The following is a 26177-nucleotide window of genomic DNA, read 5'->3' as shown; positions in this document are numbered from 1 at the left end:
TTCTTTGAATGAATAGCCAGAAGTGGAATTGCTGGGTCATGTGGTAGTTCTATTTCAGAACTTCCATACTGTTCCCCTATTTCGGAACCTCCATACTGTTTTCCATAGTGGCTGCACCACTTTGCTTTCCCACCAACAGTGCACAAGGGTTATCTTTTTTCCACATCCTTGTCAACAGCTGTCAGGTCCAGTCTTTTTGACCCTAGCCATTTTAACAGGTGTGAGGTGATATCTTATTGTGGTTTCGATTTGCATTTTCCTGATGATTGGATGCTTTTGAGATGAAAATCCCAGTTGGGACTTGCAGGAAGATGCTGGGAGTAGTAAGTGTCTGGTTACTGAGTGGGAAGATGGGAAGTGGAGGTGAGAATGCTGGTTGCCAGTTTGTAGATGACCTTCATGGGGAAAGTCAGAACATGTCCTCAGGAAACCACATCCAAGTTTAAGGATGAGAACCACTTGCCCCAGATGAAGGTTTCATACGAGTTGGAACTTGAATGCAAAGGTTCATAACCTGGGGCCCCTGGTCCACAGATTTCTGACATTTGATGTCAAATTGTATTTATATGTGCAAGCTGGACAGTTTTCTGGAAAGAAAAATCTACAGCAGGAGAGGCAAACTGGTGGAATGGCTTTGTTTGGTTGGGTCTACATTGTGTTACCAATATTTGAATTATTGTCCAACATTTTTAAAAATGGGAGCTTGTGCATAAAAAAGTCCAAATTTTTCAGATTCTTTTGAAATAATGCATAAAAGGGACACCTACGTGGCTCAGTGGTTGAGTGTCTGCTTTGGCTTAGGTTGTGATCCTGGGGTCCTGGGATCGAGTACCGCATTGGGCTTCCCACAGTGAGCCTGCTTCTCTCTCTGCCTGTGTCTCTGCCTCTCTCTCTGTGTCTCTCATGAATAAATAAATAAATTAAATCTTTAAAAAAGGAAGAAAGAAAGCAAGCACAAGATCTGGCCACCTGGGACCCAATTTCCTGAGAGGGGACCAAACTCAGCCACAGCCCATACCTTTTGTGACCTCCCTGGTGAATGCCAAAGGTCAGTTCTTGTGTATCTTTGCCCTCACACTGTTTTTCCTCATTAATTTATTTTTCACTTATCTGGACCCTTTGGATTTATGTTTGTCACCCCTCATCTGAACTTTAATAAATTCTCAAAAGCGTATCTGATTTCAAAAGGGTCATTAAGACTAATCCAGGGCTGAGACTGATCCTTAGTAGGAGAGGAACACAGTCCTGCCCAGGCCAGGGGACTCAGTCTCTTCCCCCCAAGGAATGTGGTTATGCTCCATGTACAAGAATGTGTTTACAGATGGGCTGGCTTATCTTTTTGATGGCTACAAAACTCCAAAAGGTCTCCAAAAATCACCGAAACTGCTTTGTATAATCTCTGCAAAAGTCCTATTGGCAACACAAATAATTCATTATCTGTTCACATAAATAATGCAATAAATGAAGTCAATGGCAATCTTTGGGAAATCCTTTCTTTATGGCCTTGAGAACCTGGCTTTGAATGGAAACAATTCAGAAATAGAAGAATACAACTCTCTGGCTGAGGCTCCCTTTCTGAAGTCAGAACCAAGAAAGCTAGTGATTTTTTTGGAGAGTCTTAAGTAGATCTTTGCACTTAGGAAGATTGAATAAGTCAGTAGGGCCAATTTCTGAACTAAAACTCACAGAACATAGACACATACCCTCACAAGCAGAGATCTGCAGAACAGGAGAGATCTTTAGAAGGTACTGGAACTGCTATGCTGAGGACCAGCAGACAAGGGCAGGTACATAAAAAGTGAGCAAAAGGAATAAGGGAAAAGTCAAATCTGGGACGAAGTACTCTGCCAAAGAACAAGCAGAAGACACTTAGGGGGTGAGCTCACATATCTTAGGATGGAGTCAATGCAGTGCTTACAACACTGCAAAATTGTACAGTTCCACCTAGACCACAAGATGTCCCCTTGCTGGCTGAGGGCCAGCTGTCCCAGTTTGTATTTGCACCCAAGTAAAGGAATTCAGTCCAGCGCTGAAAAGAAAGAAGATGATTGCCCGGAAATGGCAGCGGAAGCCTCTCCTGATGACTCAGTGCTTGGGAACACAGAGATCAGTCTGAGGCTCATTTGGGTTTGAGGCCCAGGAGTGCCTTGGGTCGCTGAACATATCTTCTCTGTAAAATGGGGATCATCACAGAATGCACCTCCTCACATGGCAGGTGAAATGAGGTAATATGTGAGAAAGAGCTTCACACAGGGCCCTGGGGGCCTGGGGAGGCACTAACTGCTCTCTGAGCCTGGCTTTCCCCATCACCAACCCTGAGAATCTCATTTATGTGCAAGCACTTAATTTGAGAGGGGTCCAGGTCATGCAAGTAGGAGGGCGAGGAGGCAAAACAGGAAGGGAGGGTGGCTGCGAACTCTGTTCACAAGCAGGTTGCCACCAAGGGCCCTGGGGATTCGATCCCTCTGGGGACATCTGGGAAGTGTCTCACCTGAGCCACGCCAGCACTGGGCATTTATCCATCTACTCTCACTCGCCACTGCCAGGAGAGCCACAGGTGCTGGCGGAGGGAACGGGAGCCCCGAGAGGATGTGGGCAGGCAGGGACTGCCCCTGCTAACATTGCTGCTGTTGCTCTTCCAATTCCCATCCTGGACAGGGAAGAGCATGGGCTTTGGAGGCACCCAGACCTGCACTTACACCCCAACATTACCATTTACTAGATATGTGATCTTCCTTGCCCCTCTGGGCCTCAGTCTCTCCATCTCTCAAAACAGGAACAATTTTCTGGTGCTGCCAAATGAATTTTGAGGATTATGTGGGACCATGGCCATACATTCTGGGCACGTGCTAGGTGCTCGACAAACATGAGCCCCCTTTGGTTTCATTTCTCCCACTTGCTCGCAACCCGGTTGTGAGCCCTGCTGGCACCAGATGTTCTTTCCAGTTGAGCAGGGGCACCCTGACATCCTAACTAGTGTTTGCCGCAGAGGCCACTTCTGAGTGACATGTTGTCCCATAGCAATTCTCTCTCTAGCCACTTATTATCATGCTGTGTCCCCTTTAGCTACGAGCTTTGTGAGTTTGCAGCTTTCATCAGATCCAGTGAAGGAGGCTGAAGTAAAGTAAGATCTAGGAAGGAAATCCCCACAGGAAGGATTTCTGACTCCTGTAGCTCACCTGCTAGCCCACGTTGCGGAGTGTGGGCAGATGTAAGAGTCTTCTGCTGAGACAGAGATGGAGGAGAGAGCTGCCAGAAAAAATGCAGGATGCCCAGTGAAATTTAAATTTCGGTTAATCAACGAGTAACTTCTTTGGTATGTCTGTACGTCCGTCTTTTGAAATACTTAGATCGTGCTTACACTAATAATTTATTTATTGCTTATCTGAAATTCAAACTGAACTGGGCATTTTGTATTTTTATTTCCTCAGTCTGGCCCCCCTATCTATTCTGGGAGAAAAAACCCTCAGGACAGAGAGACTCGAAAGCAAGGGCTAAGCAAGACCGTGGGGCCAGCTGGAGTCAGCATCCACCTGACCCCATGAACATTCTGAAGCAGGATTGGTGCCAGAGAGTTGGTCTTACTTTGAGACAAGGGGATTGGGTTTTTCTACTTTGGGGTTGGAGGTCACTGACACCCTCAGGTCACTGACACCCTGGGCCTTTCTAACCTCCCAGGTGTCTCCGGGTGTGGTGGCTTCCATTGCTGAGATAATGCAGTGGGAAGAGCCATCTCTGGAAGCATTAGCAGCAGCATTAGCAGCTGGGGAATGGGTCTTCCCTCCCTGCCCCCGCCCCCCCCCCCACTAATCTGTCTTTTCAGTTGCAAATTGTAAAGAGTGTTACAAAGTGTGTCTCCTTAGGGACCACTGGGCCCTTCTCCGCCTTCCCTAAGGAGCTTTGTGGCCTGTGGAGGTGGGGAGAGGTGTATGTGGGTCCTTATGGCAGTGGGGGAAGGGGGCTTTGAATACTCTGGGGATCTGCAGGACAGTGGCCTGATCTCATGGCAGTGTGGCTTCTCTGGCCCACACAGGTCATTAGCCCTTCTGGACTTCTAAGGGTATCTTGGCACCCACTTCTGGAGTCTGTGGCTTGGGCCTTTGTGCTGGTTGTAAGGCCCCCACTCATGGGGCCTCTTCATTCTGACCCCTGGCTTCAGCTCACCCATCAGCCCCCACAGCATCTTCAGCCCTGTGTTCAGGCTGTGGTATCTAGCCATTGTCTGCCGTGCTGCCACCAATGCTTAGGAAGTGCCTCTTCCTGTTGCCTCATCTCATGGTAAGTCTGAGGAAGCAAGCCACTAGGTCTCTGGCACTATTTCCACAGCCCAGCCGGCATTCTGGACATTACTCTCTGGAATCTAGCATGTCTGCGGACTTTGGGATTTTGTCTCAGAGAGGAAAGGTGAAGGTGAAGTCCCAGGCCCCTATTACCTACTTGGCAGACATTGTGTTCTCTCTTGTGGAGCAAGCTTTCTCCTTCCTCTTCTAGAAGCCTTGGGCCAGATGAGATAGACACTACCTTCCTTTGTCCTTTCTCTGGGGGAAAATCCTCCTCTTTCCCAAGACTTATTGCTTTCCCCCTCTCTCTAGGGCTATGACAGCAGAGAGAGGCAGAATCAAACAGCTCTACCCCTGAAGGAATGTAAATCAAGAAGTTTAAAAATGTACATTAGAGTATACCCATATATTGATAGCCAAATTACCCACGAGAGCCAAAAGGTGGAAGCGACCCAAATGTCCATCAATGAATGAATGATGGTTAAAATTGATGTGTCTTCACAATGGAATATTTTTCAGCCTTGAAAGGAAAATTCTTGACACATGATACAAAGTGGATGAACCTTGAGGACATTAATCTAACAGAGATAAGCCAGTCACAAACAGATAAATGCTATAGGATTCTACTTATATGAGGTACCTAGAGTTGTCAAATTTACAGGAACAGAAAGTAGAATGGTGGTTGCCAGGGGCTGGGGGAGTGGGGAATGGGGGAGCTAATGTTCAGTGGTTATGAGAAAGTTCTGGAGATTGCACAACTATAAGAATATACCTAACACTATGAAATGTGCACTTAAGAATTATTGAGATGGTAAATTTTGTGCGGCATTTGACCACAATTAAAAATAAGAGAAAAAATCTGTTAAAAATAACAGATGCCTTGTCCATGGAGGGGAATTAAAACACTCATTCCTTAGATGACTTATTTCATTAGCTCAGTGCCTGGTCATTTGCAGAGAATGAGGCCCCAAAGGAGAGGAAATGTTTTCATGAAGCAAAGATGCAACCAGCAATAGTCCCAGTTAGAACCATTACCCAGACAGAGGATACCCAGCACAGATAGGAGAAAGGGACAACTCTATTTGGGGAGAGAGGGTTAGTGACAGGGACAGAGCCTTAGTGACATGAACAAGAAAGGTGGAGTGTGGACAAGCTGGGGAAACAAGTGTCTTCTACAGGAGACTGTTGTAGGGTGTCTTGGCTGCAGGCATAGTGATCTTAGCATAAGTCTATAAAACCTTATTCTAAAGCTCTAGGGCTAGAAGTTTTGGAAAATTCAGATTTTTCTGAATTTTAGAAAGGCAATATGGTGTCCATTCTATGTATTATAGAACATTCCTGGTGGAGTCTGGCTCAGCACACTGTAAATAAACCCATTAATATTCCTGTGGTGAAATGTATAAATATTCACACTAAGTGGGATAATAAAGGCTATAAATAGCTTTGTGTTGGTCCAGGCCAAGTTTTGCTGCCAAATAAGTTTTAAAAAAATATTTTGGTTTTCAGAGCTTTTTGGAAATGAAAATGGCAGAATAGGGATTGTGAACCTGTATGAATTTTGTACCATCTGAAGACTAAGTTAACAAAGACACGTGGTATTGGGAGGGACCAGAACAATGAGGTCCAGCTAATTCAACATTCTGACTTAATACACATGACATGGAAGTGACTTGCCCAACATCATACTGCTGGTCATGGGCAGAGCAGACTCAGGTCTCCTACCCTCAAGCTGGCATACCCCACGGGGCTCTGGTAGACCCACAATGACCTTTGGAGTCTGGAATCATCCCTTTCCTTTATGGTTTACTGAAGAGGTGACCTCTTGCCTCTGGGAACATCCTCCCCTCCACTCCTATCACTGAGTTTTTCTCTGACAGGAACCTGCAGAAGTCTTTGTCCTCTAGATTTAACTCAAGGTCTTGTAAGAGACAATCAATGCTCAGTAAAGTTCTGAAAAATTGTTGTATTTATTTGGGTATTTGTCACACGCATCAGGAGAAAGATTTACATTAAAGGGTGATGTGTAAGACAGCCACCAAGTGGCAGAGGAATCTTGTTTGCCATTGTAGAATCGGGATTAAGGGTAAGGAAGGCAAATATTCCTTTAATTGTGAATGATGAGCACTAATGGTCATTGAAAAATTATTTTTCTATCCCTGATGCCTGCCCGTGGGACTAATCCTGTCATAGGCCTCTCGGTAGAATAAATATGCTTTTGTGCCTTGCATTGTGCTTAGTGCTTGGAGGCATACTACAAACACTTGATGATTGAGTGAGTGAGTGAATGAATATGGGGGGTGGATTAGTTAGGACTCTTTGTTACAGATCGCACAATTCCAACTTAAACTTAATTAAACAAAAGTGAGAAATATTGCCTGATACAATGGAAAAGTCCAGGGGTAGGTGCCTTCAGGCATGGCTAGATCCAGGCCTGCAAGTGAGTCCTGGGAATGTCTCTTTCCTTCTCACAGATCTGCTTCCCTACATGTTGCTTCCTTCCCAGGCAGGTTCTCAGGGACAGGTAGTGATGGAGATGGTCATGGGAGTTCTGTACTCACATACTACTAGGAAATACATCAATTTCTGAACCAATCGCTGTGGCCAAAATGATGCACAAGTTTCATTGGCCAGGCCTGAACATGGTTACCCCCTGGAGTCAGGGGGTTAGGAAGATAGAGATTGAGTTTTGGGGAAGAATGAGTCCCCAAAGGGAAGTAGAGGTGCTGGTCCCAGAGGTAAAGAGGGCCAGTGCTAAGCAGGGGTAGACAATAGGCAACTCTTATGGGGGTGGATGGCAAAAGGTCTTTCCATGGTGTGTGAAGGACACACAGGGTCATGTTTTAGAAGATAGTGCTCACTCATCATCAGGGAAATACAAGTCAAAACTACAATGAGGTATCACCTCACCCCTGTCAGAGTGGCTAAAATTAACAACACAGAAAACAACAGATGTTAGTGAGGATGTGGAGAAAGGGGAACAATTTTACACTGTTGGTGGGAATGCAAGCTAGTACAGCCACCCTGGAAAACAGTGTAGAGGTTCCTCAAAAAGTTAAAAATAGAATGACCCTATGACCCAGTAATTACATTAGCAGGTATTTATCCAAAGGATACTAAAGTGATGATTTATACGGATACATGCACCCCAATGTTTATAGCAGCATTATCAACAATAGCCAAACTATGGAAAGAGCCCAGATGTCCATTGACTGATGAATGAATAAAGAAAGTATGGTGTGGTGTATGTGTGGGGAGGTGGGGGGTGGGAGGTGGGGGTGCATGTATAAGGGAATATTAGCCATAAGAAGAATGAAATCTTGCCATTTGCAACAACATAGATAGATCTAGAGAGTATAATGCTAAATGAAATAAGTCAGTCAGAGAAAGACAAATACCATGTGATTTCATTCATATGTGGAATTTAAGAAACAAAACAGATGAACAAAACAATGGGGGGAAGAGAGGCAAACTGTAAAACAGACTCTTAACTATAGAGAACAAACCGAGGGTTGCTGGAAGGGAGGTGGGCAGGGGATAGGCTAGACAGGTGATGGGAATTAAGAAGGGCACTTGTTTTTTGTTCTTGTTTTTGTATACTTTTTTATTGGAGTTCGATTTGCCAACATATAGCATAACACCCAGCGCTCATCCCATCACGTGATCTAAGGAGGGCACTTGTGATGAGCACTGGGGTGTTGTATGTAAATGAAAATCACTAAATCCTCCACCTGAAACTAATATTACACTGCATGTTAACTAACTGGAATTTAAATAAAAACTCGAAATTAAAAAAAGAAGGTAATGCTTAGATGCAACAGAAATCAACTTGACTGTATAACCACAGAGATTTGCAAAGGGTTGGGAAATCATGATGAGACACAATCCCAATGAACTGGCTCACTTGCAGAAGTGCTTACTTCCAGAGAGAGTACTGCTCGTTTGACATTCAGTTAACTCATCTGAGCTGCACAACCATCCTGTGGGTGGGTGACATTCGTTATGCCCACCTTACAGATGAGGAAATTGAGCCTTTGTTCAGAAATCCTCTCATGTTCTCCCAGCTAGTAAGTGAAGGGGCAGATATTTGCATCCAATTATCTCTGACTCCCTAGCTTGGGCATTTCTTCTGCCCATCTGCATTGCTCTCAGATCGGCTTTTCTCCGCCTTGCTTCCTTCTCAGACAGGATCTCCATATGTGCTGGCAAAGATGGCCCCACCGACACAGGTGGAGCCCACCAGCTGAGCAATCCTCCTAGAGAAAGCCATTCATAGGTGAACCAGGATATGAGGAGGTGAGGTGTGGCCACAGGCCAGCCCCAGGACACTGGGATGGGCATGGTAGGCCCTGCAAAGTAACTTCTGAGTTAACCGTACAAACTAGAGCCTGATGCCTTTAGGCCATGAGCTCCCGTCCAGAAAGGGAGGCAACCTTACAGTGTCTCCTCAGATCTTTAACAGCTTGAGGGGGAGAGAGCTCCTCAGAGTCAGACCTCATTGTCACAGGAACATTACTACTCTTCTTTTTTTTTTTATCTAGGAATGACTGGCGGGGGCGGGGGGGAGACTGGGTTATTTGAAGGGGAAGACATAGCTTTGAGGAGCAGGGGAGAGGTGTATGGAGGCAGGAGTGGTATTTGACAGACAACATTGCTTTGGCTACTGAGGGGTGACAAATGCGTATTGTCCTCATTCCCTCCAGGTCCAACTCCATTGTCTTGCCATTCACGCACTGGAAGCCAAGGGCCTCCATAGGGACAATCCTGAGATTATTCTCACCCTCATTCTCTTGCCTTCCCTTGGTGCTACAAGGCTGCAGGGGTGTGAGGCCACAGGGATGGACCTTTGAATTTTTCCATAAATCTGCTTAGTTTAGGAACTGTTTTTATTCTCCATATCTTTGAGGCTTTGAGCACATAGTAAAGCAGTATAATTTGAAAAATGTGTGAGTACTCTGAGTACATGAATTTAAGTTTGAAAGTAAAAGTAGAAAGAAAATGAGGGCACTGAGCAGAAGAAGCAGATATGATAACCAGGAAGGGAGAGAAGTTTTAACCATGCTAGTTTCTCGGTGTGGCCATTAGATTTAAGTCAAAGCTTCCTAGTAGGCTGAGTAAAAAGAGAAATATGCTTACAAATTCTTTTCCTCATAAAGATAGAAATATCCCAATTTTTAAAGGTATACTTTTTTCTTCACATTAAAAAAAGATTCACCATGGGGAGTATTTCCTAGAATACCTCGTTGGTAGCAGCACTCTTAATGATGTTAAGATGTTAATGATGTCACCTATGCAGATTCCTGGCCTGTATCCCTTCAATAGAAGGTGAGAGAAAAACATGAAGTTTAAGTAGTATTAACATCTTAGTTCCCTGGAGTATGCAGTACCACTTATGCCCAAATACAAAGCAAATAGAAAAATAAGATAACCTCTCATTTGCTCAATTAGAAGACCCTTCCAAAAATGCTTTTTTTTTTTTGCCATTTGAATGTGTAAACTCTTAGGGATGTAGATAAAACAATTTGCTTATACCTTTTCATTTCATAATTTAATTATACACATTTAAAAGCACATATTATGCAAAGTAATATATTTAGAAGTACTATACTTTTCCACTTAGATTTCAAGAAAACTATAGTATTCTAGCTATGTTCATGTATAATATTCTAACTATGTTCATGTATGGTCCACACCAGTGTCTCCATCATTGGGGTCATCCCTAGAGTCATCTTATTTGGGCTCCAGAGAAAAATGACTTCATGTTCAGCTAATGGTTGTTGAGAAATACCACTTTTTGAATTTGTGTAAATGTCTCCGCTGGAAATTGTATCCCTAGCCCCAAATACACATTTGTATGGCATTAGAGCAGCCCCCTCAAGCCCCCACTCCATTTATCTGATGAGGTGTGTTTGTGATTGCCTCTTTACAAAGACTTATTGTAGAGATTTTCAAACAATCTTTAAAGGATGTCAAACATTCGCAACTAGAAGGCCATTCCTTTGGGAATTGTGATTAAATTCCGTTGACCCTTTATTCCTTATTTAAACAGGTGAGTGACTTCTCTTAGCCTCTAAAACCAGACTTGGTTGAAGTCATTTCCTGCCAAAGTATCCTCTCCAAACAGTACTTTGCGGTTCAAAATGATGTAATTAAAAGAACAGCCTGTAACAAGACTCTTATATGGGGCAGGACGATGTCAAGGCATTTGTGGTGGTTTTGTCATGTGATGGCTGAGCACTTGATCTGACCATAACAGAGCCCACCCTGAAGCCCACCCTGGAAATGCCCCATGACTCAGAAAGAGTGCTCCTCTGGGAAACAGAGTCAACCGTGTTTTGCTAGGTGCAGGATCTTGAGCAGGTCACTTAAATTCTGGGGTCTTGGTTTTCTTATGGGTGAAATGAAGGGTTTAGGCTGAATCACACAGAGGTTTGAAGGGGACACAAGAAGGACCATGGGGATGGCTTCATATATCCAGAGGAGGCTCTAGTACCCTCCCCTCATTGGCAAGTCAACAATTATTCTGCTTTGATCTATTTTATATAAAGGGATTCCAGGTAAAATTTCCTTTGAAGTAAAGATCCTTTTTTTTTAATTAAAAAAAAAGAAAGAAAGAAAGAAAAAGGAGTAGGCCATTACTGAGGCCTATCCGCTCTGAAGTTCTCTGACTTCAAAGCCATCAGGGGTCATAGTTAAGTCTTCCTATCGATGGCTAATGAGGATATGATGTGCCTGGGAAAGTGGGGACAGACACTGTCTGCTAGTTGGTGAACATAAGCCATCTGCCCACACAGACATTAGGCAACCGACTATACAGTCCCACTTAGTTGGAATCCCATCATCCTAGAAATGCTCCTAATTTTATGAGAAGTGAATGGCAAGGAAACAGTGGTTCTCAAACTCGACAGCGTGTTGGGTTTACCTGGGGAGTTTTTGAAAATTCTGATGTCTGGGCCACACCTCATGCTGATTAAGTCAAGTGCTAGAGGAGGGACCCAAGCATTGGTTATTTGTGTTTCCCAGCGTGAGTCTAATGTGTGCTAAAGTTGAAGAATACATAGCATTTGTATAGCCACTATGGAAAACTGTACCATGGTTCCCCCAAAGATTAAACATGGAATTACCATGTAGTCCAGCGATTCCACTCAATCCAAAAGAATCTGGAAGCAGGATCTGGAAGAGATATTTGCACACCTGTATTTATAGCAGCATTGTTCACTGTAGCCAAAACTTAGAAGGAAGCCAAGTGTCCACTAATGGATGTATGAATGAACAAGATGTGGTATAGACATACAGTGGAATATTACTCATTCTTAAAAAGGAAGAAGATTCTGACCCATGATACAGCATGGTTGAACCTTGAAGACATTAGGCTAAGTGAAATAAGTCAGTCACGGAAAGACAAATACTTAACAATTTTACTTAAATGAGGAATCTGGAGTAGTCAGATTCATAGAAACAGAGAATAGAGTGGTAATTGCCAAGGTGCTGGAGAGAAGTGAGGGTGAAGAGTTGCTATTTAATGAGTTTAGAGTTTCAACTTCCCAAGATGAAGAGGTCTGGAGGTTGGTTGCACAACAGTGTGAATATACATAGCACTACCTAACTAGACACTTAGGAATGGTTAAGATCAGGTAGGGGGGGCACCTGAGTGGCTCAGTCGGTTAAATGTTTGCCTTTGGCTCAGGTCATGATCCCAGGGTCCTGGGATTGAGCCCTGTGTCGGGGTCCCTGCTCAATGGGGAATCTGCTTCTCCCTCTCCCCCTGCTTCTCTCCCCTGTTCATGTTCTCTCTGTCTCAAATGAATAAATTTTTAAAAATATTTTTAAAAAGAATGCTTTAGATGGAAAATTTGATGCTATGTATGTTTTGCTACAATTAAATATAAAACAGAAAAAGAAAAAATGGCATCATGTAATGCCTTGCTACTCAAAGTGTGATCTGTGGATTCCTGGCATGGACATCTTCTTAGGATCTGGTTAGGAACCCACATTTTTAAACAGGATCCCAACCCAAGTGGTGTGTACACACATTATACTTTCAGAAGTGCTCATTGTAATGGCCTGAACATTTGACCAGGTTGGAAGACAACACAGACTCAGTCATTTGCTACCCTAGCATCCACCTTCCCCAGAACCCGGCATTCTCTGAGGGCTGCCCGTATCCACGCCCCCGTGCAGACCATTCCCTGGACAGTGACTGGTTTCCAGGTGGGCATGTTGCCTGGTTCTGGCCAATAAAACTAAGTCAAGTTCTACTGAAGAGGTTCTGGGAACACCTGAGAAGAAATGGCCTGTGCTTTCTTTGGAAGTGTTCATGTCTGGATGAGATCCAAGCAAAATCTATATGCATATTGGGATCTTGGGCATAGCTAGCCTAATCCTTGCTGCACACACATGCACACACACGGCCACTGACTGACGAGATCCTGGGGTCCACCTCACTGACGGATTTCTGATTATATGAGATTAGAAAAGTGTTTTTTAAAACCTAGAAAAGTGCTTTTTAAAACCATTTGAGTCCAGTTTTCTGTTACTCTTAGCTGAGGGTTTCTCAACCTTGAAGCTATCGACATTTGGTGCCAGGTAATTCTTTGTTGTGGGAGGGCTGTTGTGTGCATTACAGGATGTTTGGCAGTAACCTTGACTTGTATCCCTTAGATGTTAATAGTACTTCCCCTCGCCTTCAGCTTTGACAACCCAAAGTGTCTCCAGACAGATCGCCAAATGTTTGGGGTTCAGGGAGGAGAGACAATTTGCCCCCAGTTGAGAACCACTGTCATAGACAAAGGCATCCTAATGGATGTGAAGGCCTCTATTCGGTGGCTCCTCAGGAGGATAAAAATTGCTGCTGCCTATATGCTCCAGAGTGTTCCAAGGATCAAAGTGAGATCAGGTGTGTGAGAAAAGCAAATACACACAAGGTGTTGCTAATCATTACCTGTCTTTGATGCTGCTGCTGCATTGATAGCAATGTTGTAGTTTCCATTTATTCTTTAAATGGGCAGAGATGTTTAACTTAACAGATGGCCAACGTGGATAGTGAATTGAATTTTCTCCCGGCAAAGTTGGTGAACCCCGCCAGAACTCTCTGGGGCTCTTCCGCTGCTCAGAAACCCTGATCTCCGGCAGCCTGGCCCTGAGCTGGACCCCCAAACCCAACTCGTTGTCCCAGGAAGTGATGGGGGCTGCAGAACTCACCCTTTAGCAGATTTTCACAGATTAAGAGAGATCTTCATATTTAGCTGCTAGAAAGATGGATGCCATCCATACAATAGTGTGTTCCCAGCTCACACATCTGTGTACTTGAGACCCGCAGTGTCAGGGGCCCCTGGACAAAACCCTTCCTCCAATTGGCTGACACATCAAGGCCTCTTTCCTTAGACATCTCCCGACTCCCATGATCAGTGCCTTCAGATTCATCATTTCTTGGAGAGTTTATGTCCCTAAGTGTCCCAAAATGTCCCCTGGGAAGGTGTATGAGGGGAGCTAGACTTTAGGTGCAGAGTATTTCAGAGTGTGGGAATAGGTGAGGGGACCAGTGCTGGAGGCATCTGAAAGCAATGGATGGATAGGTTACTTCCATGCCAAATGCTTACCACGTGCCAGGCACTGGGGGTGGGGGGGGGGTGGGGAGCAAAGGGCATTAGGAGGCAGTTACAGCCCACACAATCTACTGGGGGATATGTAGTGGATGCTGGATTGCCCTCCTGATCTTGTCCTGTATCATGGTATAGGACAACTACCCCCACTAACACAGCAACTACTCCAATCTTGTGCTCTTTCCCCATCCTCTGCAGCCTAGGTGATTTGTTGGTCACTAATTTGCCTTCTGAACCAGAGATAGGACACGTATCAGGGCTTGGCATATGATTTGGACTGGAGAAGGCATTTATTGGAGGCTTCTAGGAAAAAGCAGTTCTCCTTTGAGGGAGGGGGCCATGCCTTGCAAAAGTGATGCCGAGTCGGGCTACGTCCTGATTATTTTCATGAAGGAGTCAAGCTGAGGATTGAACCAATATATAAAGGAAGGCTGAGCCAAGAGAGTGTCAGGGAACTCAAGCTGGAGCCTTGATCAAGCATGTGATCCACCTCTGGACTTTTTGGTGGCAGATGTTAATAAAACCTTTTTACTGTGTGAGCCAGTTCGAACTGGATTTTTCTGTTACTTGAATTACAAACTGTCCAGACTGACCCAGAGTTTGGTACCAAGAAGGGGTTGCTACAATAAGCAAACCTCAAATGTAGATCGGCTGAGAAGAGGTGTTCATGCACAGAGCAGCAGGATGTCTTTACCTGAGTTAGGAAGACGGTGATCCCAGTTTAAGAAAACGACTGGTTCTCCCTGTTTCACCCTGGGATACAGACCCTACGTGTGGGGAGATAGGACATTTGGAGACATCTGGTGGGAAATACTCAGGATGTTGGCTGCCTCTGGCAGTCCTTGTTAAGGTCCTAGGAGACACAAATTTAGGAGGAGGGTAGCCTATTTGAAAATGGGGAGGAAAAAAAAACACAGCTCTGCTAAGAGAAGGCCTTTCTGCCTGTGGCCTGCAATCTGAAGTGACTGGACTTTGATGAGCAAGCCCCGCTGGGTTGGAAAAGCTGATGTAACTGGCTAAAGTTAGAACACAGGCAGAAAATCAGGTGGCTTAGCAAGAGAAAAGATTAGGACCCTGGGAAAATGGTGCCCCCAAGTCCCAGGTCTCTATGGAACGTCTTGTCTTAGGTACTTCAAGTTTGATAAATGGGACAATTCACTCACTGTGGACATGCAGCTAAAACAGCTGGGGGGTAGGGAGCCGACATGGGATAATTTCATGTCAGAGATGAAGGAAGATGCCACTAATCTGGGGAGCAGGGCAGCGAGCAAGGCACAGAGCCCATTTGCCAGCTCAAGGATTCTGACCTGAAATCAAATCCGGACTTGAATAGAAAAAAAAACAGTGTTGACTTGCCAAAGAAAGGGGCCAACTAACACCTGAAATTGCCCATTCCTCAGGGCAATCCCTGAACTTGTACCCACCAGAAGTGTGTTTTTAAAGCAGTGACTCTCCTTGCCCACCCAGTTGTTAGCAAGGCAGCAGATGGGGCAGCTACATGCAAACCCAGAACTGGGGCCACCATCTCAGCTGACAGAGAAACTTGCTTTACCACCATGGCTTCCCCAATATTTTCTCAAGACTGCACATATTACTGGCCAATGACACTTGAATGTGTTTCCCATGGTCTTCTTCTCCAAATGGAGAATTCTTCTGAAATTCTTATTGCAGATATACTGGATTCTGCCCCACCCCCCTCCCCAGTATTGACTATGTTGATAGTGGAGAAGTTCAGAATTTAGTTCATAGGCTACCATCCCATGAGTTGCTACTTCCAGACATGATGGAGAGTATGATGCATCTTCCAGAAAATATGAACTCGAATCTGAATCCAGTAACTGGATGAGTGATGGGGTTTCACCCATTAGGGGAGGAGGTGAGTCTACATTAGCCAAGTGTGTATATTTCTGATGATTATATATGGAAAGGAGAATGTACAGATGTTGGTTCACCAAAGGGGTGGACTATAGTGGGATATTAGGGTTACTGTTTAACACTCATCTCCCCTTCTCAGGATAATAATCCTGATTCTGTTCCAGTAATTCAACTTGATCTCATCGCTTGTATGGTTTAGAGAAAGCTAACTCCCCTCCCAAATCTAGGACCAGAGTGTACTGCCAACATCAAGCTCATACCAGTGACCCTGTGTAGACCTTCAAGTCTGGATGGGGATCTGCTTGAAACTCCTTAGAGACACGTTCTCTCTCCTTCCTTCTTCTTCTGGGATAGAATGTGGGCGAATATGAGTCCTGAAGCAGCTGTTTCACTGTCATGAGGGAAACCAATTGAGACTAAAGCCAACACAAGGAGGAAAAGTTGAAAGAATTAGAGACCATGGAGCTGTGGCCCTGATCGCACCATACTCATCTTCATCCTTAGGCTTTTGAGTTACATGATGTCCTCTTTGATATTTGATCCAGAAAACTCAAGTTTTCTGCTATATGTCACTAAACAACCAACTATTGGGGCACTGGGTGGCTCATTCTCTTAAGTATCTGCCTTCAGCCCAGGATCCTGGGATTGAGCCCCACCAGGCTGGGATCCTGGGATTGAGTCCCACCAGGCTCTCTGTTCAACAGAGAGCCTGCTGCTCCCTCTCTATCTACTGGTCACTTCCCCTGCTTGTTCTCTCTCTCTCTCTCTCTCTCTCTCTCATTCTCTGCCAAATAAATAAAATGCTTCAAAAATAAAATAAACAACCAATTATTACAGAGTGTGGTAAATGCTAAAATAAAATTATGAAAAAGTATTGGTAGCAAAGAGAGAAGGTGGGCTAATTAGCTAAGAGGAGAAATATTTCTTTTTTTTTCTTTAAGACAAATTTATTGAGATATCTTTGACTTACAGAAGTTGTTTATATTTAAGGTGTATGATATGATTGACATATAGACACACTGAAAAAATCACCACGACCAAGTTCAACAACTTATCCCTCAGTTCCATATGGGTATCCTTTTGTGTATGTGTGCGTGGTGGGATATAATTTAAGATCTACCCTCTTAGAAATTTTCAAGTAAAAAAAAAAGATAATTAATTTTAAAAAATAATAAAAAAATTAAAAAAAGAAATTTTCAAGTATACAATACATTATTGTTAACTGTTATTATCGTGCTGTATATTAGATGTCCAGAATTAATCCATTCCACATAACTAAAGCTTTGCATCTTTTGACCAATATATCCTCATTTCTCCAACCACAATTCTACTCTCAAGAAGCACTTGTTTCTTTAAGTACTTAGCATTAAACGCACTCCTTTGGTGGAATTTACTGGACTCATCCGAGCCATCGCTATATATCTCTTCAGTCCATCCAGGTGGGAATGGCTGTATTGAGGCCTTTAGTGTAGGGCACTGCCCTCTGACATCTCAAAGTCCCTAATAAATACTGAGTGATGGAAGGAAACCTGCCATCTGTTGCCCCCATCCCTTGGCAGGGCAGTCTCCTGGTGCCCCCTCTCCCATGAGCAGCCAGCCACCTCCTAACCCTGTTCCTCCCTTTGCTGTTACAGAAGATGGATCACATGTCTCCTAGGCTGAGAGCCTTCCTCTCTGAACCCATCGGAGAAAAGGATGTTGCCTGGGTGGACGGGATCAGCCATGAGCTTGCCATCAATTTAGTCACCAAAGGTTTCAACAAGGTAATTCATTTTTTTCTTATTGCCCCAAATTCTCTCCCAGACCTCTGTTCCTCTAGTCCTGCCAGATGGCAGTCGCTGCTACATGTCCCTGCAAGGGGCCGTCAGAGAGCAAAGCCACCACTTGGCAGAGCTCCAACGGCTTCAGCGCCACTGACCCCTCATGCTTGGGCAGCCTCGAGGGCCAGTAGATGATGGGCAAATTGAATGGCTTTGGCTCAGAGCAGCTGGACCGGGCATGACTCACTTGGTGTTCAAACACGCAGAGGTCGACAGAAGTGAGCCAGCCGCCGAATCTGGGGCTGAGCTGTCAGGATGGATGATTTGGATGCACTTTCCACCTCCACAAAGAGACTCATGGGGTCTCGTTTGCCCCGCCAGGGCACCAGCTTGGCAACGCCAGGTGGAGTTACAGCAGGGTAATGGCAACGGCAGGAGCGGTCTACACCAGAGTAAGAGGATGTGAGTTGTTCTCAGATGTCACTCACAGCCCAAGAATGACCTCAAGGGTATCCAGTGGAATCTAAACATTCTTTTCTATGGTGCAGCAAAAGCTGCTTGGAGCTTTAGGAGTTCGATTCGGAAGAGAACCTAAAGAGAGCCAACACATACAGAAGTGGATGGAAATTCACTCCAAGTGTTGCACACTCAGTTGAGAGGTTTCGTGCACTACTATCCATACCACTGCGCAGGAAGATGTTACAGAGACACCAGCGAGGCGGGGAACGCTTGCATGCAGGGCTGATAATCAGTTTGGTGTGTGCCTACACAGTGTGTGGCTGTTGCCAGGGGGCTTCTGAACCACTGGGCCTCTGGTTTTCGAATTGACATGCTGTTCATACCAGTTGTTAAATATTCTGAACATCACCTCAATCTACTGGCCTATTTAAGATCCAATAGGTGGTATTGTTAGGCAGTTGGATCTCCGTGATTGAGGTAGGTTTGATTCTTTCCTCCCCAGATAAAGGAGATGGGACCATCCCCCAGCAGGTAGTGAAGCAAGCAAATCTGGCTAGGGAAGAAATTTTTTTTTTAAAGATTTTATTAATTTATTCATGAGAAACACAGAGAGAGAGAGAGAGAGACAGAGACAGAGACAGAGACACAGGCAGAGGGAGAAGTGGGCTCCATGCAGGGAGCCTGACGTGGGACTCAGTCTCCAGTCTCCAGGATCATGCCCTGGGCTGAAGGCAGCGCTACACTGCTGAGCCATCTGGGCTGCTCCTAGGGAAGACATTTTAAATTAAAAATTCCTTTTTGAAAGATATGATTGCCCCTTTTTTCTTTCTATTGTGGTGTAAGTAACGCACCTACATTGATGTGAAGTGTTCAGCTCAGTGAATTTTTATATATATATGCTCATGGAGCCACTCCTCAGATCCAGTGATTGGATACCTCCAGAATCCCAGATGACCCCTTGTGTCTCTCCCCACTTGATGCCATCCCCCATTCTCAGTGGTTCCCATTATTCTGGCTTCTACTACCTTTGATTTAATGGTGTTTTTTTTGCTGTTGTTCAGCCATACTCAGCATTTAAAAAATATTTTTATTCACATACAGTGAATTTCACCCTTTTTAGTACATAGTTCTGCAAGGTTTGACAAATGGATGCAGTCATGAGGCCACTACCACAATCAAGGCATAGAACATTCCTCTGTGCCCTTCATACTCCCCACCCTCAGTCCCTGGCAACCACTCATTTGTTTTCTGTCCCTGTGGTTTTGTCTTTTCCAGCCTGTGTTTTTAATAAGGATTACAGGTAAGGCGATAGGCATGTTTAAGATAAAGAAATGAATGAATAATGGGAAAATTTTAGGCATCCCAGAACTTGCTACACAGAGTCAGGGCTGTAGAGAAGAAATTATGCCTCTGTGTGGCCAGGTCCCCCTTATGTTCAAGACCTGGTGAGCACGGCGACCAGCACACCGCTTTTAGGCCCTCTTCATTCCTAGGCTCACTGATTCCAAACACTAACATAAGGGATTTCACCTTTCTCCTTTGCTTTGAGCCCCTCACTCACCTGTGGATGAGATGAGGGTCTGTATCTCCACTTTACAAAAAAGAAGACAGAAGAAGAGTTAGTGCTTTGATCAAGGTCCCAAGTGAGGATGAGAATGGCTGTGGATAGTGTTGTCACAAACCATGCAGAAAGATCTGGATCCTGGTGGTTACCATCAGCAGGGAGGGGGCTTACCCTGGGATTCGGCGATGAGACTCCGTATCAGGATAGAGCCTGGCTGAGCCTGTAAAAGGTTCCAGGAGACACGATGTGGCACCTACGATGGTGAACAAATGCTTCTGAGTGAGGACCGGTCAGCAGAAAGGGCCAGCAGGAAGAGCCTCCAGGCAGGCAGATCCTGCAGGGCAGTTGTCTCAGATTTAGCATATAAAAATGCATGCTCCTATTTTTTTTTTGACTTTTAGTTTTAGAGCAGTTTTAGGTTCACAGCAAAATTGAGCAGAAGATGCAAAGATTTTTCCCAGGTATCCCTTGCCCCCCTCTACATATACACCTCTCTCATGAGCCGCACCCCAACCAGAGTGGTCCATCTGTACCCGTCAAAGAATTTACGTTGACACATCGTAATCACCCAGGGTCCATAGCTAATATCAGGGTTCACTGGCAGAGTTTCTATGGGTTTGTACAAATGTGTAATGACACATATCCACGGTTATAGTAACAGAAAGAGCTGTTTCACTGCCCCCAGAATCCTCTGAGCTCCAGGACTTTTATACCCTGTCTGCAGGAGACCTTAGGGAGGGACACCTTTCTGGGTCTCATGCTATCCTTTGTCTTTGCTGGCCTCTGCTGAGATATAGTTGTCCCCTCCCCCAGCTATGGCCTGACTTTGAAAACTATCGATTCTTCTATGGCTTCACCCAAGTCTCTTCAGGAACTCCACAGTTATTTTGCACCTGCCCTCTCTCAGGCAGTCAGCCTGGCAGATCTAGATCTCTGAGAATCTAGATCTCTGCTGTCTGAGTGGCCACTGTGGCCATTTATACCTATCGAGCATTTGTCTGAATAGAGATGTTTTATGTATATAAAGTACACACTGTAATTTTTATAGATTTAGGATTTTAAAGTACCCCTCCCAATGCAAAGTGTCTCATCAATAGTTTTTTTTATTGATTACATGTTGAAATGATAATGTTTTTGAAATATGGGAGGAAATAAAGCATATTATCAGAACTAATTTCACCTGTTTCATCCTCCCCCCCTTTTTTCCTGTGGCTACTAGAATATTAAAAATTATTATTATTATTAAGATTTTATTTATTTATTCATGAGTGACAGAGAGAGAGAGAGAGATAGGCAGAAAAACAGGCAGAGGGAGAAGCAGGCTCCAGGCAAGGAGCCAGACGTGGGACTCGATCCTGGGACTCCAGGACCACACCCTGGGCCAAAGGCAGGAACTAAACTGCTGAGCCATCCAGGGATCCCCAGAATACTAAAAATTACATATGTGGCTGGCTCACATTAAATTTCTACTGGACAGCACTGGTCTAGATTTAACGACAGAAGGGCTATGAGGGACAAAGGAATGATCGTGAAGGGAAAATACATTGGTGCACAAGACGTCAAAAGACTTTCCGTGGCCTGGCTCTAGCTCTGTCTTATATTACCCATCCCTACCCACTCCATACCCAAGCCGGTCTGTCCATGAATCACGAACACATACGGGACACCCACCTGCAGGCCTCCCTTGAAATGGACATTCACTCCCTTCCCCACTCCATTCACAACCGACCTTCTCTGGGAGGAATGCCTTCCTTCTGTCTGCCCACCTCACCCTAACATGCTTGTGTTTCTGAACCCGAGTATTCAATAAGACCCCTTGCTGTGACATCTGTACTGTTGACTATTTTTTCCACATGTGGCCTGAGAACCCACACTCATTAGCTAGAGAGGCACAGCTTGCCTTTGGGCTCTCCCATGTGAAGCACAGGATGCTTCTACGATCTTTGTACTCCTCTTTCTCCCTGTGAAAACCCTGCCCACGGATGAGTGAGTTTCCAAGCACTCAGTAAATTCAGAGACTTTGAGCAGTGCCTTATGGGAGCAGGTGCATTGCCGTGGGGATAACCCTGAAGTTATCTAACAGCGAGGAGGTTAAGTTTACCACCCCAGAGAATCTGGTTTGATTCAGTGCTCTTTGAAGACACTGTAAAGTCATCCCTGAGCCTAAATCTTCCTCCTGAAAGATACTTGGAAGATCAGGGAGGGATATATGGGCTACCTGTTCCCTAAGGCTCTCCTAGTAGCAGAACTTGTGTATGATGTTCACTCCATGTCAGGCACTATCCTCGGTGTATTACTTACATCTTACTGAGTCATCAAAATATCCTATAAGGTATACTATTTCACCTTCCTTTTACTGATGGGGAAACAGAGGCACAGAATAGTCACATGACTTACTCAAAGTCACTCGGGGTGAGAAAGGCAAAATTCAAATCTGGGCAGACAGTCCCTGGGGGGGGGGGGTGGGAGGTAGTAATGCAGAGGCCCCCACAGCCTGATGTCTGGGCCCTGCAAGGAGTCAGTCTCAAAGTTTGGGGTTACCCCGCATAGGGTTGCCAGCTAAAATTCAGGAACCCACTCCATTAAAACTGAATTTTAGTTAAACAAATAATTTTTTTAGTATATCTCAGTGAGACATGAATCAGAAAGAAGAAGGGGCAAGCCCTGCACTGGATCGAGCATTCACACTAGAGACAAGGAGATTTAAACCAGAAATTCCCCAGAGGTACTGAATTTTCAAGATTGTCCCGGGCTCCCGGCAGCCACGAAGGCTGAAGAGAGAGCCAACATCTGGCTACAGAAAGTTATTGTTCATTCTACAACGAAGTCTTTTTTTTTTAAGATATTATTTATTTATTCATGAGACACAGAGAGAGAAAAAGAGAGAGAGGCAGAGACACAGGCAGGGGAGAAGCAGACTCCATGCAGGGAGCCCGACGTGGGACTCGATCCCGGGTCTCCAGGATCAGGCCCTGGGCTGAAGACGGCGCTAAACCACTGAGCCACCGGGCTGCCCACCACAACAAAGTCTTGTGGCCACGTGAGTACATTCACTCTAGTCTCCAAGGAGCTAGCAAGTCTGGGCAGAGGCATCAGAGAAGCCTGAGAATCAGAGAGGGCCAAGACCACAGATCTCCGTCTGAAAAGGCCAGGTGACGGTCGGTAGGTACACTTGTGGGGAGCATTGCATAACGTGCAGGGTGTCAAATCACAATGTTGTACACCTGGAACGAAAGTGTGTCAACTTTCCTCAAATAAAAAAAATGTTAACAAAAGAAAAGAAAAGGCCAGGTGCCACGGTGAAGATGGAAAATTTAGATTGGCATGGGCCACGACCAGCACCTAGCGCTAACTGAAGATATGAGGTCCCTGGTTCTCATGTAACTGAGGACTTCAAGATACAGTCGCAGCGCAGCCTTAAACCAAGGGGGCCTCTGTCGACTGAGGTGAGGCCCTTCTTCCTGCAGCGTTCCTGGAAAATTTGCCTCTGGGCCTACATATGCACTGCCTGGCTGCTGAGGCAGGTGCAGATGGGGAGGCGCTGATCACCTCCAGCAGCTGATGCCAAGCAGTGGGGCCTCCAAAAGGGCCAAGGCTGACATAGGTGCCAGGCCTGATGCCGACCAGTGGGATATGCAAGGTCAGGGCTCAGGAAAGCAAAAATCAACCTCTCAGATTCTCAGTGATTCCATCTGGAGAATGGAACTGGGTTAAAAATGTTCCAGGGGTCTGGAGCCCACTGAAAGCACTCAAGCGCCACTTACTATTATCATTACCGTTACTATTATTTATCAGTATCACTAATGTTCTCTCTCCCTGGCCGGAGTTCCTTGTTCCCTGATCTCGTTATTCACCTCTGCACCCCCGACACCCACTGCACAACTGGCTCACTTTCAATAAACGTTCATTTTTTTCAAAATGTTGAATTAAAAAACATCTCCAAAAAATCGCCACTGAAAAGATGAGGATGCTGATAAAGTAAAACGAGATCCTTCTAAGCAACAATATGGCTTTTCTAAAAAGATGATTCAAGTAGCAGTTTAAAATGACAGTGACATCCCGGCTGTTTTTTTAAATCTTTTCAACAACTGGACTATGACTAAAAATAAGAAACCCCAAGCGCCAACAGCTTGGGTACATTTTACAACTGCAATTCAGCTTTTACTTAGTTTATTTTAAAAAAATATATGTTCCCTTTGGTTAAGATGAAGTTTGCTTTGTTTTATGTAATTGAAGGTAAACAGACAGCAGCAGGTTTTCCTGGAGAGGGCCCAGGACTGTGGGCGTGGACACTGGTTCTCGTTCATTCCACTCTGGAGAGCCTCCAAACCAGCCTCAAGAGATGGCTGTTTATATGTCACCTTAAATCTTCAGGCTTCATCATTTAGTGGCTCAATCTGTGGCCACGCAATCTCGGGTGTCTTTTCTCCGTGTAGTCTTGCTCCTTGTCAATAACCATGTGCTAAAATTAAAGAGATAAATTAAAAGCTGTAGGGCAGTAGTTAGAAAGTTAGAAAATGAGAGAACACCTTATCAGCCCTGGTGTACTTAATATTAATTCCGTGCATTTTTCATGCACACCGACTCTTCAGAAAGGAAAGATGGGCAAAGTTTATCGTGTTTTACATTCTGTGCTTCTTCCATAGGCGAAGCATTCTAGGACAAATAAGGAATTTGCATTTTCCTAATGTTCTCACATTGAATCCACTTAATTCAACTTGCAAGGGGGGACAGGTCATGTGGTGTGGCTTCAGGTGATGCAGAAACTGAGCCCGATTCTTGGAGGTCTCACTTGAGGTTAAGTGAGTTGCCTGAGGTCACACAGCTGGTTTGCAAGAATAAATTGGTGTTAAGATGTCCTTCATCTACCCATCCCACTAACAGTGGTTCTTGGTTGAGGGAGAATTCATCCCCAAGGGGATATGTGGCAGTGTCTGGAGACACTTTGATTGTCACAATTTGGGGAGCTAGGGACAGCTACTGGCATCTAGTGGGTAGAAAGTGGGGATGCTGCTAAACTTGCTGCAATGCACAGGACAGTTCCCACCCACTCCGACAGCACAAAATTATCCACAATGTCAACAGTGATGAGAGTTAGAAACTCTGTAAGATCTACTAAGAAAGCGATGGGGTGGGGAGCATCTCTGACTCCTCCTTATGTGTGTATGCGTACACGTATGTATGTGTGTGTCTGTGTGTGTGTGTGTGTGTGTGTTAAAAAGAAATACTAGGGGCTCCTGGCGGACTCAGTTGCTGGTGCATGCAACTCTTGATCTCAACGTTGTAAGTTTGAGCTCCACATTGGGTGGAGAGATTACTTAAAATCTTTAAAAAAAAAGAGAGAGAGAAAGAGAGAGAGAAACACTAGATCAGAGGCCAGAAGGGAACATCAGAGGCCAGTAGGCTCTTGCTACTCAAAATGCTGTGCCTGGACCAGCATCTGCTGGAGCATGTTCAAAATGCAGACTTTCAGGCTCTACTCCAGATTTAATGAGTCAGAACCTCCCTTTTAACAAGGTCTCAAGTAATTCATGGCATCATTAAACTTGAGAAAGACAGGTCTGGTTTACCCCAGGCTGGACAGACCCCTACCCCAACCTGAGAGAGTGGAAAAGTGAGCATGTATGAGTGTGTACAAGCCAGGGGAGGGGGCAGAGGAAGAAGTAGACTCCCCGATGAGGCGGGAGCCTGATGTGAGGCTCGATCCCACCATCCCGGGATCATGACCAGAGCTGAAGGCAGACCCTTAACCAATCAAGCCACTCGGGCATCCTTGAGAAATGCCACTTAACTTGGCCTCACATCTTGCCAAAGGCCAGTCCCAGCATCCCCACTGCCCCAGCCAGGGTTTCAGGGCCTGCTATTATCCTCCCTCAAACCTGACCTGTGCCCCTTCCTCTGATTTTCACTCAAGTCCTGGTGTCAGAGAAGAGCACCTCTGGGCCAATTTATTATAACGTTTCCCATTTTTCTCCCTGCCTCACCCCCTCCTCACAGGCCTACATCCTGTTGGGACAGTTCCTTCTGATGCACAAGAATGAAGCCGAATTTCAGAAGTGGCTCATTTGTTGTTGTGGTGCCACCGAGAGTGAGGCCCAGGAGAGTTCTCACTGTCTGAAGGAGTGGTGCTCCTGCTTCCTCTAGACACACACCTCCTTGCCCTGATGCCTGGGTAAATGGCGCACTCTGCACTGGCACCCAGGCTTGGGGTCATTATTTTTGTGTTTAACTTTAAGGATACACGTTCATCATACAGAGTAGTGCAAGAATATAAAAGAGGACAAACAAAAGACAAATGATCCCCAAATTCACTATCTCAAAACAACTGTCATTCACCTTACATGAATATCATGCCAAATATCTTGGCGTAAATTTTTATAAAAGAATCTTTTATTTTTAAATGGGGATTAAGTTTTAAGTCAGTGTATTGGTTATCTATTGCTGCATAGCAAATGAACCCAAAGCATAGCAGCTTAAAACAATTTTATCTTACACAGTTTCTTAAGGGTCAGGAAATGAGAGTTACTCAGCTGGGTGGTTCTGGCTCTGGGTCTCCCATGAGGTTGAAAACTGCCAGCTGGGCAGCAGTCATCTGAAGGTTTGACTGGGACTGGAGGATCCACTTGTAAGTGGCTGAGCA

At 45.0% G+C, this 26177-nt stretch overlaps 1 protein-coding gene across 1 annotated transcript in view; it reads left to right on the top strand.

The window, feature by feature from the left end:
• The window catches only part of BANF2 (BANF family member 2), a 34090-nt gene extending 8152 nt beyond the window's left edge, over positions 1 to 25938 (top strand). The window contains exons 3-4 of the mRNA XM_072799961.1: positions 17389 to 17517; positions 25535 to 25938. Coding sequence (XP_072656062.1) covers positions 17392 to 17517; positions 25535 to 25681 — 273 coding nt within the window. The 5' untranslated portion in view covers positions 17389 to 17391 and the 3' untranslated portion in view covers positions 25682 to 25938. The remainder of the gene's footprint in view (positions 1 to 17388; positions 17518 to 25534) is intronic.
• Positions 25939 to 26177: the final 239 nt, after the last annotated feature.

Source organism: Canis lupus, chromosome 26 (assembly GCF_048164855.1).
Source record: "Canis lupus baileyi chromosome 26, mCanLup2.hap1, whole genome shotgun sequence".
In the NCBI taxonomy this organism is placed as follows: Eukaryota; Metazoa; Chordata; class Mammalia; order Carnivora; family Canidae; genus Canis; species Canis lupus.
This window is presented reverse-complemented; position numbering and strand designations above follow the sequence as displayed.